Consider the following 17,008-nt stretch of genomic DNA (forward strand, 5'->3'; position numbering starts at 1 on the left):
AATACAGTTTTATGTGAAGAAGGCTCTTCTCCCCTGCTGCTGTTCTAGCTGTTTTCAGGGAGTTCTTCTACTACACCAGCTTAACAAGAAGCTGGTCTTATGCTCCTTGGAATGCACGGGTCAAGTCAGGTGCTGAAAGTAACTCAGGAGAGCTTTGTTGCTTATACAGGCAAGCAGCTCAAGCAAGGATACACCATTTCAGCTGGCCACTACCAAATTGCAGAGCACTTGAGAAGTCAGTGACCTACTTTTATTCACTACTTACGATCTTCAATGGTAATCCCAATCTTTTCTTCACTCCAGTCACTCCAGTAGCCTGCTCCATCTTCCTTCATGCAACGAATAGAAAAGACATACTCTGTGTAGGGTCTGAGACCTTGAATACTGAATGAAGTCCTTGGGGAAGCTGTATCTTCAGGAGGAACCTGCAAATGTGACAGATTTTAAAAGCAGTGATCAAAATACTGTACAGTTGAGTTCTGCGCTCCTTCACCTGTCATGCAAGAAGGCTCCCCACCACACACACACACAACACAAACAAGCTTTCCTTCCCTCTCATTTCCAAAAACTTAAATTCTAAAACATTGTCTGGTAAAGGTTCAGTCAGAGTTGGGTGTCTTTACCACATATAAGAACATACATACACTAGAACAGTTATGCAGCTACTTCAGGACAATCTCATTACCTTTTTTTTTTAATTAGCTTACATCTCTCTCATTCCTTTCCACATAATTCTACTGCTTACTGATCTGTAGTACCCTGCTTCACAATTCAGAACTTTGGTAGGTGACCTGCTTGATTATTGATTACAAAATTATTGATTACTAGAAGTTAAAAGTCCAGGATCATTGCTTCCACTGATCCAGAACAGTACTTCTTGAGTGAAATTGAAAATAGTTTTAGAGTAGTTTATAGATTTGTTAATAAATTCTTTTCATAAGCTCTTTTATTCATCTTAGGTGAGCAACCAAATGCCACAAAAGTATTCTTAGTATGTATGTAGGGAAGCAGGGTGGAGTAGATAACGGACGCAAGTAGATAACACTCTGACTCTTCACATTATTCCATTAGCAACTAAGGGCTTCGTAAGTGAGGACCCCTGCAAGGAATGACTACAGATTAAACACAAATGCAGAACACTTAAGAGGTCAATCCTGAGAGTAAAGAATTATCAAAATTGTCCAATTTTGCCACAGCTAAGCAAGTTTAGCTGACTTAAAAGGTAGTATTTCATTTGTTTTGGGCGTATGTTAAAAGGGCAAGACAAGTTAGAAGAACTTGTCCTGCTGTCCTATCAGGACAACATATACACGATCCTGGAGTTGCAGACTAGATTATGCAGGCCAGTGCTTTTTAAAATATCAATACAAGCGATCTTAATAAATAGTTTCTGCATCTAAAGCCACATTAATCACAAGGATTAAGGCTACCTGCTCCAAACAGAGTGTTTTGGTAAAATCAATAGCAGTCTTCCTTTCAGGAACTCAAAGAATTCAGAATACATTTGGGCCTCTGCTGCAGTACTACTGCTCTGAGAAAAGGCTTAAAGTAAGGAAAAACTGAGGCGCTATTAAAAATATGTTGAGAGATTGATGTATAAACACTGATTTATAAAGGAAAAAAACCTGACAGCTCTTGATGACAGGAACATATAGTACATTACAGGTAAGGCTTACTCCTAACACTTTTCCTGTTCTTGACTGCCTCACACTTGAGGCATGTATACAGGGCAGGATTCAAGGTGCGGCTTCACCAGTGACAAATAAAGGTAGACAAATCACTGGTCCTGCTGGCCACACCATTGCTGATCCAGGCCAGGATGCCAATGGACTTCTAGGCCGCCTGGGCACAGCCTGGCTCATATTCAGCTGCCATCACCAGCACTGCCAGGTCCTTTTCCACTGTGCAGCTTTCCAGCCACTCTGACCCAGCCTGTGGCCCTGTCTGGACCTTTTGTAGCCCACCTGCAAGTAGAGTAAGTTCTAAAAAGCATTCCAGCATGATACAGTATTTACCCAAGTTCTGAATGACAATTAGATCACTCATTTTGCACACGCATGGGAAGATGAAAATTCATTAATGTTCTATATGTTGTGCAAAATAAAATTAAAAATAAACATACTGCACTGTGACAGGGAGGACAGCAGAAAAATCCATGAAGATATGAAAAGGTCACCATACTCAGACTGTGACAAAAAATCCCTAGATTACAGCCTCCATGAATAGGCCAGATAAACTTCCTTGGGTGGCCATATAAGACATAATAAAATGAAACTGAAGTGAAATGAAACAGGGGGAACTCCAGTTTGACAGATGTCTGGATTACAGCAGAATCATGGCAAGGGACATTAGCTGTATTACCTCCATCCAGTTTGTGTCACCAACAATTCTGTAGCGAATATTGAATTTCAGCGTCATCACAGCGTCTGAAATCCAATTCTCCCAGCAAAGCTGCAGAACAGTAGGTAGTAATCCTGAGGTGATTGATATATTTTGTGGAGACATTGGTTTAACTAAAAGAGAAGAAGTTAAAGTTAACTCCACAGCTGTACTTTACCATGCCTTTAGAAGCTGCGCACAATATTGCAGTACTACTATTAAAGTCTTTCAGGATCTGAAATGGCTGCTACTTTACACTATCTTCTAAACAAGACTACTTAACACAAACTTGTTATCTGAATTGTGAAGAAATCTCACCATCCCTACCTTTGTCCAGCACAGTTCAAGCTCTAGTCAAAAACACTTATGTAGTGATAATTTTTATAGTGAAGAAACACTAATGTACCAGTTCAGCAATATACACAGAAGCAGCAGTTATGTTCTATTAAACCTTTAAGGGGCATATAGTTACCAATGTCAATAGGATCCACTACAAGAGGATCAGATTCAGCCTTCCCAAGTGCATTTGTTGCTTCCACCCAGATCTCCGTATTAACAAAGAACTGAATATCATTAATGGTGCAAGAATTGTTAACATCTTTTGGTATACAGTCAGGAAAGGTCTCTTCTGGCCTAAATAAAAAAGAAAGAAAAAACAAGATTCAAAGGAGTAAGTTTGGTTTCCTTTAGAGAATATTTTAAAGTAGAGCAGAGTGAGCAATCCGTTTATCTTGTATGTTTCCCCTCCGCCTTAACTTTGTAAGCAGAGGGACGGGAAGAAAAAGTGGGAATGGCTTTTTAAGCCAGAAATGCATAATTGCATTAGAACTGAAACTAAAACAAAATCTCTTGATTTCCAGTCAGCTACCTTCAAAAGCACAAGCTAGAGCACTGTCAATAAATTTGTATAAAAACCTGACTTGGCTTAAAAAAAAAAAGAACAAGAACTGATAAAATTACTCAAAGGCAATATGGCCAGTAACTAGAATGCATTAGAAAATGTAATCAGTGCTACTTGCATACTTTTCAAGAGTACAGTGTTAGAGGTGCAATAGATAATTTTTGTTCACTATTTTCTGCTACACTAACACTAGATAGTTCTAGGGGTATCAGGAAATTTGCAAAGCATCATCATTTTCTATCTGTGCATACTTTCTACTACACCTGTTACCAAAACACTTCAGCAGAATGGGGTAGCTAGAAAGCTGTGCACAATCATTCCTGTATGCAGAGCAACGCAACAATCCTGTTCATTCAATTTTAAACTGAGAGGCCATCTAAAAACCTCCGTTTTACGAGAGGCTGTCTAAAGAGTTTGCTGAAGCTTTCATGTTAGGATTAACTCAGAATAGTGTTTGTCCACTACAGCTCATATAAAGTGCAGATAGATAATAACTTTACAAAACTCAGTCATTTTTTGTTAGTTTCTCTACTTAGAATCATAGAATGATTTGGATTGAAATGGACCTTTAAAAGTCACATAGTCTGATCATCCTGCAATGAGCAGACATCTGCTTGTTTAGAATGGGATAGAGCTGTCAACTCAGAAAAGTGTAAGGGGTTGGGTATAGCCCCCTATTATGAGATGTATTGTACTCAAGCCAGACTAATCATGTATTTGAAGAGTAGAAAAATATGAGATTACTGTCACTCCAAAACAAGTTCAGCAACAAAACTTCACGTCTAACTTAGAATTTCTTCAATGCCAACTTCTTTAACTCTGCTCTTCCCCCTCATACCAGACAGACAGCAATACTTCAGAAAATTGGACTTAACCGTAAGCACTCTTCCAAAGAATCAATCAGGAATTTCAAGGGCTGTTGGTTCAGCATAAAAATATTCTTCAGAATAATTTAGATATTCTGTAGAGCACTACTTACCAGCAGTATCTCAACCTGAACTGAGTATCCAGGAATGTATGCCTTCCAGGGTTCCAGGTACAAGTCATAACGTATCTGAATCTTGATACCTGATGCACAATGCAACTTAAGTTCTTGGGCTTGTCTGGAGGCACTGTACAGAAAGAATTAGCAATAATTAATCTATACACACATTTCAATACAGCAAGAATCCTTTTAACTGTCCCGCTAGAGTGGTATCTGTGAACATCAGAAGTATTTAATTAATTTTTCTCTAAAGGATGTGGCAAAAAGTGCTGGATACCACCCTGCAGTCAAAGTAAAGAAGCTTCAATAGCTGCTTTGACAAACAGTAGGCTGTATAAGGATTAAGCACTTGCTAGTAAGGAACAACAAAGACTTTTCATTCTGAGGCAGAAAACCTTGTATTAACCATCTCTCATCTAAATATATTTTAATTCACAGAGAAGAAAATTAAATTAATAACCACTACTGAATTGGCACATAGTGACTTTGCTAGTAACCTGAGCTCTATAAGCAATTTGACGGGTCTGTTTTTCTCCAACTGAGTTATGGAAGAAACTTTGCAGGAAAGCTTAGAGATGTTCATCCATGCACTGTAGTGTGTAAGGAACTTTTTCAGAATGCAGCAAAACTCTTATTTCACTCTTAAACTCAAATTATAATAAACAAGTTTGTTTCTACCTCCTATATTATCACTATTTACACCAGTATAATGTACTTGGAGAATTTAATTTTATTTACTTTCAAGCAGAGTGCTAGTTTCAATAGAACAACCTTATGAACCTTATTGCTTTCTTTCTGAATAATTGTATTCTTTTAAGACTGGTTGCTAGTTTCATTATTTAGTTTTTTTTAACTGACAGTATCAAAATACAATAGCTTTAAATAAAAATGCATCTCAAGAATTGGAACATGAATTACAATTGTGGAACATCATGTGTACTGTCATTACATTTATAATCTTAGAATAATTTATCTGTTCTCACCTTTCCATGTTGTTTCCCTTTTAAAAACATTTTTTATTTTATCTTTTCTAGTACAGTATTTACTGCTCAGAAATTGAAATGGAAAACATTGCTTTCCTGTGATAGCACTTTGTAAGTCATGCTAGAAGCATATAATTTTAAATTGTGAACTCAAGCAGGCCTTTTGCATGCAGACCATTCACAACTGCAGTACCTTTTGCCATCACTAGGAGACAACATAATTCATCAGCCATATCATAGGATACTTAGGACACTACAACACTTGCCCTATTAGCAGGACACCAAGTAATTAAGATGTCACATGAATAAATGCTACTTTCTCAAGTCAGTATTGTCTAAAAGCACTTGGTCTGAACCACACAAGTGCTATCATTCTAGAATAAATGAAGTTTATAAGTAGCTAAAAGTATTTTCTTTAGTATAGAAGTAAAGGAATCCAAGTAATATGTCCTTAAGGCAATTCAGGTTAGTTTTAGTGATACAGATGGACTAAATGTTTCTAAATGAAGAAAACATTATTTTCAAAATGTTAGTATATGAAACAAGGACATGTCACCTAGAAGTATTTCCTCCAACTCTGATACAGAATCAAGAAGTAAGGAAAAGTTAACTTCCAACTTCCCATTTCATTTAAATACACATCTTTATTCTGTAATTAAGATCTGCCACTTTTTGTTGCTCCATTTTTTCCTATTTCAACACTGAAATACTCCAGAGTGTTTTCTACTTTTTAGAAAACTTTCTTCAGTGTGTATTGAGCAACTGTGGTGGCATGTAATTCCACAATATTTTTACTCAATTATCCAGGAACTGAGGGAATAAAAATTAAGTGCCTAAAGATATGCACATTTTCTATTTTTTGCATTTTCCCATTTCTCAGAAACAACTTTCTTAAGACCAGAATTAAATATAAAAAAATGGTACTCACAGCCTACTGTAACTGTAATTCCATAAATGTTCTGTTCAAATTGTCCATCTGCTAAAATGTTGCATGTCAGAGGAGTAGCTAGTGAAGAAGTGTCATTGAATGTGACACTGGAAACTGTTCTGTTTATTTCACGATACTGTTCTTTAGGTACCACTCTATTTTTAATCTTCCAGATAATCTGACTGGCATAGATATTGCCAAAGTCAAGACAACTCTCATTCAGAATGCATAATGCTGTGAAATTGGAACCAAGGGCCAGTACAGGTGACTCCGGGATGATGTGACCACATGACTGCACAAGTCCACCTGCAGCTAAAAAGAAAAATTTCACATTTATTAAGAACTACACAACATTCCCTAACCAATATTGCTGATACATCACTGGTGCAATGTTAAAAACACTACATGTGTCTAAGCAGCAATTTAATTAGTTGCCTGACAATAATAAAACTGAAATATATTAGTAGAACACGATGAAGATTTAGGGGCAAAAACCAGTGTAGTGTTCTTTAGGCTTAGCAAAAGCATTTCACCAAGCTAGGAAAGCTCTATTAATAAATAGAGGCACATAAGAGAGAGAGGAGAGTCAAGTTGCATGTTTATATCTTTTGAAGGAAGAAGTTGTTATACTTTTTTGATAAAAAAGTACTTTTTATTAAGCAAGTTAGCATAGGAAAATTGGGGTAAGTGTGCACCTGTGTTGTGGTGAACCAGTGTTAGAAGACTAGACATGTCTATGCTAACACACCTTACTTTCTGTCCTCATCCCACAAATATCTAGACAAAAACCAAGCAGGTACTTCAAACATTCATTGTAACTAGTTCTATATCCTCTTATATTTGAGACACAGAACTCTTACCATCAGGAGAACAAATGCTCAACGCCAGATAGAAGCCACAGGCCACCCAGTTCCACCTAGAAAACATGCTGCACAGAATTTCTGTAACAAGAGAAAGATATATACTTTTTAAATTTAAACTATTACTCTTTACTTTAGATCAATGTCAAAATCAGATTTGTGTTTGCTCTAAAATAATATCTCACATACACACATTTATTTTCCTGGAAGTGTTTGTATCTTCTCACCTTAGAATGGGCAAATTGTTTCCATTTTCCTCACTGCTAAAACAAAATCAAATGTTTACTAAAAAAACTAAGGCTGTTTAAAGCTGATTGAATGACAAGTTTAAGAAATGTATCAGCTTTAGGTTTTTCACACTGCATATGGAAACACACTTCACTGGTAACTCTGTAGGAAGGTCAGTTAGAATACAGGATGTAGCAGTGTGGTTAAGGTTTTAAAATATAACCCAATGAATTTGATTATGGCTTTTATACCTGCCTAACTTTCAAGGGCACTGATACAAAATCTTCAGACAAGGTTCAGAACAACTCACCACAAAACCATGCGTCTCACTCACAAGAGTGACTTAAAATACACTCAGGAATTACAAAGCACAATGCTTCCTTATCAAGAACTGCTGTCTACTATAGAAAAAGCACTAATTAATTCTTCAAAACTTTACAAGGGAGCCTTGCAATTCCCCAAAAGGGGAGCACATTTTATAACATAATTATTTCTGTACTGCAACAGAGCCAACTCGTTCTCAAGTTTTGACATTTCCAGAAAACACTTTAGAGATACTGAAGCACTCACACAGTAGCTTCCACCCCCACTGTTATGAAGCCACTGTGTTCTGGTTTTCTTAACTTGCAGTTTTAAAGCAGCCCTATACTACCAAAAGCAAGTGACCAATCTCTACTAAGCATATGAGCTATATTATTTTTAGCTACATTTAGACATCTTTACAGGAACAGGTAGATTGGCTTAGTGAAATAAGGCATTTAGTTCACAAGCTGATTTCTAGAAGCAGACTTTGTGCTATTCTTACACCTAGAAACTTAACAAAGGCTCTTTAGGTTTACTAAGATTTGAGGAGAAATGGCCTATGGCAACATTGTCTCTGAAGTTTTATTTTCCATTAACATGACAGAACTTCTTTGGAAATTAGTATTCTGAGCTTTACTGCATCAAAGGAAGCATGCTAAAAGTTTTAAGGGAATTCCACAGTATTCCCTAGACAGGAAAATTAATAAGCTCCACTTACTACTATCAGAAGAAACTACAATTTATGTCAGCAACCATCCCTTTGCTTTGATTGCATGCAATCTACTTCATAATAGTGACAGACACAAGGTATTTCACATATACACATATATGCACACACACATTATAGATATATGTATGTATCTAAGTAAAACTAGACAAACATTTAAGCATGGATCACACCCAAGCCAGAACCTGATTCCTTACACATCAACACAACTAAGCCATTTTTTCTTTACAAATCAAGATAAACAGTGTAATGTAAAGAAAATCTCTATTCACAGGAACAACTAAATGAAAGCAGATCTCAAACGTTTATAGCAGTGTCATTGTAGCGTTTGCCAACCTAGATGTCTTTTAGTTAGAACTAAAAAGCCACCAGAATCACCCAGGTATTTTTATTTGCTTCCATACTCGTGAGTTCATTACTCAAAGCCCACCAAAATTTCCTGTATAGAAAATTTACAGTAGAAACATTGCTGACTGAAAGACTTGACAAACATATTAACAAGCATTTATTTGTCACTGGAAGTCTGTTAGTTCATTTTTTGACTAAATAACAAGTTGCTTGTCATCAGACTATAGCTATATGGCATTGAGAACCAAAAAGCTATTAAATTTTTCTATGTTCTACTTAAGTACTCTCACTGGGCTGGATATAAGAACCACTATACTGCTTTAAATGCAATGTGTATTTGGATATTTATTACAAGGGTACAGTGAAATAACTATATCAATTGATTCTTGCTTATTTTGGAAGTAAGTGTACAATATCTGAAAAATAAAGTTTCTACCCACACATGAATTTCTGAATTTAAAAAAAACACCAACAATTAGTTTAACACATTTTTATAAATTTGCATGGTAAACACAACCAAATTCTAAAGAGTATTCTCTTTTAGTTTAAATCACCAAATAAAACCAGCTCATAGGAATCTACTTTAATGACTAGACTTGTGCTAACACCAGAACACTGCTTGTTAACCAAAGCTTATTGAGCTCTACTATAGATAGACCTTATGATCTGTTATTTCAAGCAAGATTCATTTAAGTTATTTAACTGGAACAATCTGAGTTGCAGAAGATCTGAAATTCATCAGAAGCCTAAGGGCAACTACAAGCTAGGTGGAAAGGAACAGGAGCTCTGCTTCACTGCTAATTGCCAAAAGCTGCAAATCAACTGCAGAAGCATCTTACACACTAAGGGGAAAGAATGAAACAGATGTAAAAAGGGAAGTTTTTAAAGTTTTTAATTTCTCTCCCATTTGCCATCATGATTCATGCCACCTAGAGTAACAGCAGGGTCACCTAAGCTATTACATCATTACAAAGTTACTGGTTTTCTTTTGGGTCATTATTCATTAAAGTCAAACAATATTTCCACAAAACTATTCACTGATTTTCACACCAGCAGTTATTAAATATGGTTCAGGTTATTAAAAACACACTGTAAAGCAAATGACAGAAGAAATAAATAAAAATCAATAACCAACTTAATAAGCAAATAATACATAATTATCACACATTTTGTCCTAAAATAGGATTTTTTCCACTGGAAATTAAATTAATATCTTTTCATATAAATGTCATTTCTATATTCAACTATAGTCAATATTCTATATTCAACTATATTCAATATATTCTATATTCAAGTCTTCCAGACTTGAAAAACAACATTTCAGTTGTTTCAAGCAGATTCATTCACATGTAAGAGACTGAAGTTCAAATCTCTACTACTTTGCACTTTGGAAAGTTCAGCAATTACTTTGAGGGAGCAGATAAGCCCTCCACAAATCATACTTCTCAATTTCACTGCAGTCAGCTCCTGAAAGGCAAGAGAACGGAGCTTCATGCTCCGTCACCTGCAAAGAGTTAAGTGGAAAGCCACCCACCTCCAGTATGGGAACCAAGCAGCTGCAACTGTAATGTCAAAGCCAGGCCACAATTCAGCATATATCTGATTTTGGCTGCTCTGATGTATTTTACTTACCTCCACCCCGGCTGATCAGTTTGAAGAAGACTGAAGCTACACACCTCTAAAGCCACAAAGGGGCTATTACAATCCCTGCTAATGTGTGCTATTTTAAAAAACATTAGTGTCTCTGGCTTTTACAAGACTGATCCCTAATTGAAATTTAGTTCTACAGGAAAGATCCAGGGTTACTCTAGACACTTCCATCCATCCTGCCTACCTTAAAACCATACAGGAAATGAAAAAAAAAACCCAAAATAAATGGTGGGACTTATAACTAACAAAACAAGGAGCCATACCTCATATTAGAAGGAGGAAAATACTTCTTTGCAAACTGGTGTTTTCTTATCTGAGTGTGTAAAAATGCTCAGGTGAAGACAGTGTAGAAACCCTGCATATAAGCTACATCAAACCTTAAAAGATAGTGCCATCATTCAACAGTCACTAACTGTACACAATTCACAATTTTAAGTCAGACTAAGCTGTTAGCCTAGACAACAGAAAACTCAATTTCTTTCAGTCACTATGCACAGCTTAACCCAAGTTTCATGTTTTACTGACTGGTACAGTGTGTATGTATACATCTAAGGTGAACCCAATGCTGAATGAACACTGAAACCGCTGGCCAGTTCAGATGTTTTCTATTAAAAACAAACAAAACCAAAGAGCCAAACCAACACTTTATACTACGCAGTTGTTGTGGATCACTAAGTGAAGAGGCAAGGGAGACAGAAGTTTGCCAGGTTGTTCTCATGGTTTTGTGGCCAAAGATCAAAACGCATCAAAATACTACTCAGTAAAACTAACACAGTCAATTTAGAATGCTGCTGGTGACAGTCCTTACTCACAGAAAATAAATTAACTCAAAGAGGAAAAAAAAAGTTAAAATGCTTTGATTATTTCCCTAAAGACAGACTTATAAAACTCATATGCCATGAGATCATCCCATTTAATATCCAAATCATATGAGACTACTGTTATTCTTCACATCCTGCAGCCATTTTGAAAGGAAGGCACTAAGCCTTTATGCCTGATCCATAAATTGATGCCTCATGCAGTGTTTATGAAAAGCTAATTACAACCCTAAAATCACACCTTATATGCTCAAAGTAGCAAGCACTGAATTTTAAGATCAGCCTGTGACCAATAGTTGGCGAAGAAGCATCAAGTTTTCATGCAAAACAGGTAACACTACTTATTCTGAGCAAGAGATAAATGTCAAAAATTCATCTTATTTCATAAATCATGAGACCTGCCCCAAAATGAACACAGGAACACATTATAGAATGGGTTATCTCCATTTGAGAGAAGTTGTAATTCCTGTCCAACTGACCTACAAATCACCACGTCGGTTTAAAGAACTATAGCTAAAATAACATCTACTTGCCAGCAAAGCCAGCTTGGAAGTCAGGAAGTGTAGATAACACCACAACCACCACAGGAAGGTGTTTGGTCTATTAAGGCTCATTATCACATCAATCACAAGAGACCAAAGGTTTCGGGAAAATGGATTTCCAGAAATTCCTCAAAAAAAAAAAAAAAAAAAAGAAGAAGACCTATGTTTATAGCTTCAAGAGGTAATCTGTCACTAGGAATCCACACAGCTTAGGCAGACAGAACCCGGGATGCTTCACAAAGCAGCTGCTGCTTGAGGTTTTATAACAAGCAAGAATGTACTTTAAGCCATCTAAAAGCTGTAACTATCTTCAAGGAATTTTGATTACTCAAACTGTAACTGCTTTCTAATTAAGTGTATTTCATCTCTAAGCTTCCTTCCTTCCTCCAAGCTTACTTCCTTCCTGGAAATATTTATGAGATTCAAAAAACACCAGACACCTCTAAAAGAAGCACTCGAAAATATTATGTAATGTTATATGAACAGAATATTCAGAAATACATTTCATATTTAAAATCTCTATACACAAATGACATCTCTATCTCTTTCACTATCTAAGCAAATAATTTCTCTGCTGTACTTATTCCTCTGTCTCTAGAAGGAGGGTTATTCTTGTAGTTTTGGTAGGGCACTCAGAATAAAAAATATAAAGAAAAAAGAAAACCAAAACGGGTACAAAGTTTAAAATTACTGAAATACCTAACTAGGGCACCAAATATTTGCTTGCAATAATTGAGTCCTTTCTGGTACCTTCTTAAAACTTCAAAATTTTCTCACAGCTAGCAAGTAGTTTTAGTTCAAAAATCAAATTAATTTATACAAAGTAATATCTTAGCATTCCGTGGTCACACTTTGAAATCAAACCTTCCAGACTGATCTCAAGCAGTGATGTGCTTCTCTAATCTAGACAGTTCTTGCTAATACAAGAATAATTGATTTTAAAAATGGCCAAAAAGGTTATTTAATTTCACATAACTGTGTGAATGCTAATCCTCCACATGCAGCATGGGAACAGCGTCTCCATTTGGTGTTCTCACTTACAGATGTGCATATTTATCTTTCTCCTCCGCCAAAAATATTTATCTATTGACTTTACTTGAAGCACCACATTTCCAGACATATAAACAACATCCAAACAATTACTTGGAATGTTCAACTTCTAGTAATCAAGTAATCTCAAATTTTCATCATCCACACTTACATCCTTATTGTGCTACACCAACATATAGATAAATCTGTTCAGAAGTTACATGCTTTGAACAGTATATTCTATGTGCCTCTGAAAGTAACAGCATATAGGAAGCACAAATGTTAATATTTCTATAGAAAAGAGGGTGTAAGAAAAAAGACCTTATCTCCCAACAGTATCCAACTTCTTGGGAAGGTTATGGATTCCCTTTCCCCCTCTGTGACAGAACAGATCATTAACGACAAAACTATAATCCCACACAGTTCTACTACAACTATGTGTAGAACTATGCCTTCAGAATGCCTCAGCAGTAACAAGCAACCACCAGCTGGCAAACCCCTAGTCAGCCTAAAACAAGCATGAAAACTGAGACTGGGAATTATTCCCCTCAATCCTGCCAAAACACTTGGCAGCCTGCTTTCCTTTGTGCCTCAGTTTCATCATCCGAGAGATGAAAATAATGATGCCGATTTTTTTTAGGGAAAGTATCAGAGCCCCACTAAAAGGATGACTGGCGCCCAGGACCGCATGGGAAGCAACCGGACGGCTGCGGTAGCCGCTCCTCCCCAATTCCTCAGGGAATCCCCTCCAGTACTTGGACCAGCAATAAAACAAAATGTGTGCGTATCTTTCATGGCAGCAGTTTTCTACGATCTACAGGCAACAAGAGCAGACCACTTGCGTCGACAGCAACAAAACGCAAATCTCTTAATCAAGGAAATGCGTGTCGGTGGCACAGCCACGCTTATGTGACAACCGAAAAAGCCGAAAGACGCGAGGGTCGCGACTCCTTTGCCAACTGGGACGGCCGGCACTAACCACCGCCGCTCGGACGAAGAGCGCAGATAACCTTCAGCCCGACCCTCCGCGCCGCGCCGGGGCAGGGCGTCGGATGGGGCCCGGCGGAGCGGCCCCGCGAGGGGCTCGGCGCCCCCAGGCCCCGCAGCGAGCGGCTCCGGGCGAGGCCATGTTGCGCTCTGAGCGTCACGGCCGGGCAGCTCCGCCGGCGCCGGCGAGGGGAGGCTGGACGAGGCGAGACATCGCCGCGGGGCACGGCTGGCGGTCGGCCCGGGAACCGAGTGGCGCAAGACTGCCGTTCACCCGCCCGCCCCGGCCCGTCTCCCGGTCAGCCCTAGACGAACGCCCCGCCACCCCCGCCCGGGGCGCACGGCCCGGAGGAAAAGGACGGCCCAGCACGGCCCCCGCCGGCGGACGTCCCTCAGGGAGAGGACGCGGGGGAGGTGGAGGGGAAAGGGGAGACCCGCACGCGGCCGCACACCCCGGCTCTTACCCAGCGCCGCCGCCTGCGCTCCGCGGACCCTGCCCCTAAATAGCGGCACAGCCGCCTCGCGCCATCGCGCCGCCGTCCCGCACGCGCGGCCCCGCACCCGGTCACACTCCCGCCCCGCCCCACCCCCGCGCGCCCTTCCCTCCTCCTCCACCCACGCCGCCATTGGCCAGCCGTGGCAGTGACGTCATCACACGAAGGCGGGGCTGCAGGAAGGGGCGGGGCTTCCCGTAACGCGGCGGCCGGTGCCAGGATCCCGGGGGCGCGGGGGGCGCGCGCGGGGGGCGGGCGCGGCGGCGGGGGCCTGAGGGAGGCGGTGCCCCTCCCCCGCAGCGCTTCCGCCCCTCCGCCCGCCGGGTCCGGCGCCCTCCGCAGGGCTGTCCCCTCAAGGTGCGTTCTGGCTGTGGGTGGCAGCCGCGGGACACCCGGCCGAGGACGGCCGGACCTTACCCGGGCCGCAGCCGGCCAGGCCTCTGGAAGCTTCTCCTGGCCCTTGCCCGGCCGGGCCTGCGCGAGCGGCGCGCCGGGGGTGTTGTCCTGAGCAGGCCTGAGGAGCCCGCGGCCTTCCCGGCGTTTCGCAAGACTCCCTTGGGAGTACGGGCGGCTGGAGAACGCTCTCGTCAACAGCTGCCGTGCGAGCAAAGCGCTGCGATCCAGAGCAGTCTCGATGTTTCAGTCCCTGCAAATCGGTCAGGATTCCAGTCCCTAAGAAAGGTGTTTGTGGAAGGTTGCTGAGGAATGGTCCTCAATATAGCTCTTTAGTATGATCATGACCAGCCTTATCCTTTGACATTTCTTCATTCAGTAACTCTGAAAAATTACTTTTGTAAATCAGAATAATGTGCTCTAAGATGCTTTCTTTGTTCCAGATTAATTTTTTTTCTAGTTCATGAGTAAGAAAGAACAGTGCCACACCACAAGCTTGGTGCTGAAAGTGTCAAAGGAGGCTGTTCCTAATGAGGAAAGTACAAGACATCACTGATGCGTGCCCAAGTTTCTTCCTGCTGAATGCTGTAGGGTTTTGCCCCCTTAGTTCTTAAGTTATATTTGGGCTCAATTAGGATATGAGATATATTCCACTACTAGTTATATCGTTAGATGAGTGGGCAGATTGGCTAGATAAAAAAGATATCTAGTTCAATACCTTGTATCAGGTACTGGCATGAGCTGCTAATAAGATTTGGAACTTTGGAGAAAGACAGTGGAAGGTAGTCTGTTTCTCATAGATTCAGTTCCAGTCTCTGAATATGCTTGGTGTACTGTCTCAGATGACTTAATAGCCAACAAAAATGTTGTTGCTAATTCTGAAAGTGCTGTATTTTTTCTATGTAACAGAGTAAAGCTGGATAGACATTTTTAAATAGTCATTTCGTTGCTCTGCTTTCCTAATAACAAAGTTGTCTGTACTTACATAATTTCTGATAGGTATTTATCTAGGCTGCCGATTAAATTCATGACTTTATGTCCCTGCTTGCAACTGATGCTGTCTAGTAACCTTAGATACTCTAGATACTGCTGTTTTCTCCCATGGGTTGTGTCTGCACTCAATAGACTCAGTCTTTCCATTTCCTCCTACAGGACTTTAGTTGTTCAAACCCTTCCTAAGGTATCAGGACAAATGACATCTGCAGAATGGTTTCACGTTTTTTTCGGTACGACAAAAGCATTACATTTGGTCACTTTTGCTTTCTCACCAGATAATGGTTAGTGTGTTTGTGTCTACATCGATTCTGGGTTACAGTTTGGGACTGTACAAGTACAGTTTGATTGTATAATTGGTAAGTGTGTATGGATTTGCCTGTTTCAGCATCCTCAAAAAATCAATTTTTTGGCAACAAAACTTTAAGTGGAACCAGGCTCCAACTAGAAGGACTGAAAAAACAATGTTTTTTCTTTTGTTTTAGCATGTCTTCTGTCTTTTGTATGATCACTTCAGTTCTGCTGCTAAATAGACATTCCAGAAGTAGACTCTTCACTCTCCTCCCTCCCCCAGCCAACAGAAAGCCTCTTATAAGATTCTTATTCTGAAATCCTATAGCCTTAAGCGATTCCTGGTATATTGCCAGAACTTGTAGAACAGTCTTCCATCTTCCTTCAAATCCAGTTCTGTGGCAGGCTTCACTTACATATGACATGCATTGTAACTCTTCAAATAAGCAAGAGATTGTGTATTTCACAGGCTGTCTACGACTCAGTGTAAAACTATGTACACATGTCTGAAGTTGTGTTGAGAAACAAAATAATTTGCTTGCAACAGTACCTAACTTTTCTGTATTGTCACAAAGTGCCATTTATTCGTTAAAAATTTAGTTTCCAAAAATCTGATTGTTCTTAGACACCAGCCGCTTTCTGGTACAAGCAGGTAAAAAGTTAATAGCATTACAACTGCCATTGGATAGAATCAGGACATTTGGGATCCCTAGTAAGGAAGAAAATTAAGCTGTTCAAGCATGTTGTGAAGTGGCTTTTCTGCACATGGATGATTTCCTGGAAAGACTCTTTAGTTTGATTTACTGCTTCATAGTCTTCACTATACTTATATGGCTTGTAACTGTACTGTGTACGTAGTATAATACTGGTATATAGGTAATACAAGCACCAGTTGTTTAAACTTCCAAATACTTAGAGAAATGAAAAAATCTGACCACATTTAAAAAAATGTTCCTGCCAGATAGCATTTTAGATAGCATTTTAATCTGCACATTGAATAAAGCATTATATGAAATGTTTATTTTCTATATTTAATTAAATGCTTGGTCATACATTCCCTAAATATATGAGGCAAGAATAAAAGAAAACTAGTTGTCAGGAATTGGAAGGCCTTTGATACCAATTACTCTCTGCTTATTCACACTGCAATTTATATTCCAACATAGTGC

At 39.4% G+C, this 17,008-nt stretch overlaps 1 protein-coding gene across 8 annotated transcripts in view; it reads right to left on the reverse strand.

Moving 5' to 3' along the window:
* The window catches only part of IL6ST (interleukin 6 cytokine family signal transducer), a 31,915-nt gene extending 17,676 nt beyond the window's left edge, over positions 1–14,239 (reverse strand). For 7 of the 8 annotated variants that reach the window (XR_014616922.1, XR_014616923.1, XR_014616924.1 and 4 more), the window contains exons 1-7: positions 14,133–14,239; positions 7,037–7,117; positions 6,177–6,488; positions 4,260–4,392; positions 2,852–3,012; positions 2,362–2,513; positions 266–425 (exon numbers count right to left, since the gene is read on the reverse strand). Coding sequence is in view for 4 of the 8 variants with exons in the window: in XM_084225509.1 (XP_084081635.1) it covers positions 266–425; positions 2,362–2,513; positions 2,852–3,012; positions 4,260–4,392; positions 6,177–6,488; positions 7,037–7,103 (985 nt within the window). In the remaining 4 variants the exon portion in view is untranslated. Of the gene's footprint in view, positions 1–265; positions 426–2,361; positions 2,514–2,851; positions 3,013–4,259; positions 4,393–6,176; positions 6,489–7,036; positions 7,118–7,225; positions 7,247–14,132 lie in introns of those variants that run through there. The other variant, XM_084225508.1, reaches the window with a different exon arrangement.
* Positions 14,240–17,008: the final 2,769 nt, after the last annotated feature.

This window comes from Fringilla coelebs (assembly GCF_963513975.1).
Source record: "Fringilla coelebs genome assembly, chromosome: Z".
NCBI lineage: Eukaryota > Metazoa > Chordata > Aves > Passeriformes > Fringillidae > Fringilla > Fringilla coelebs.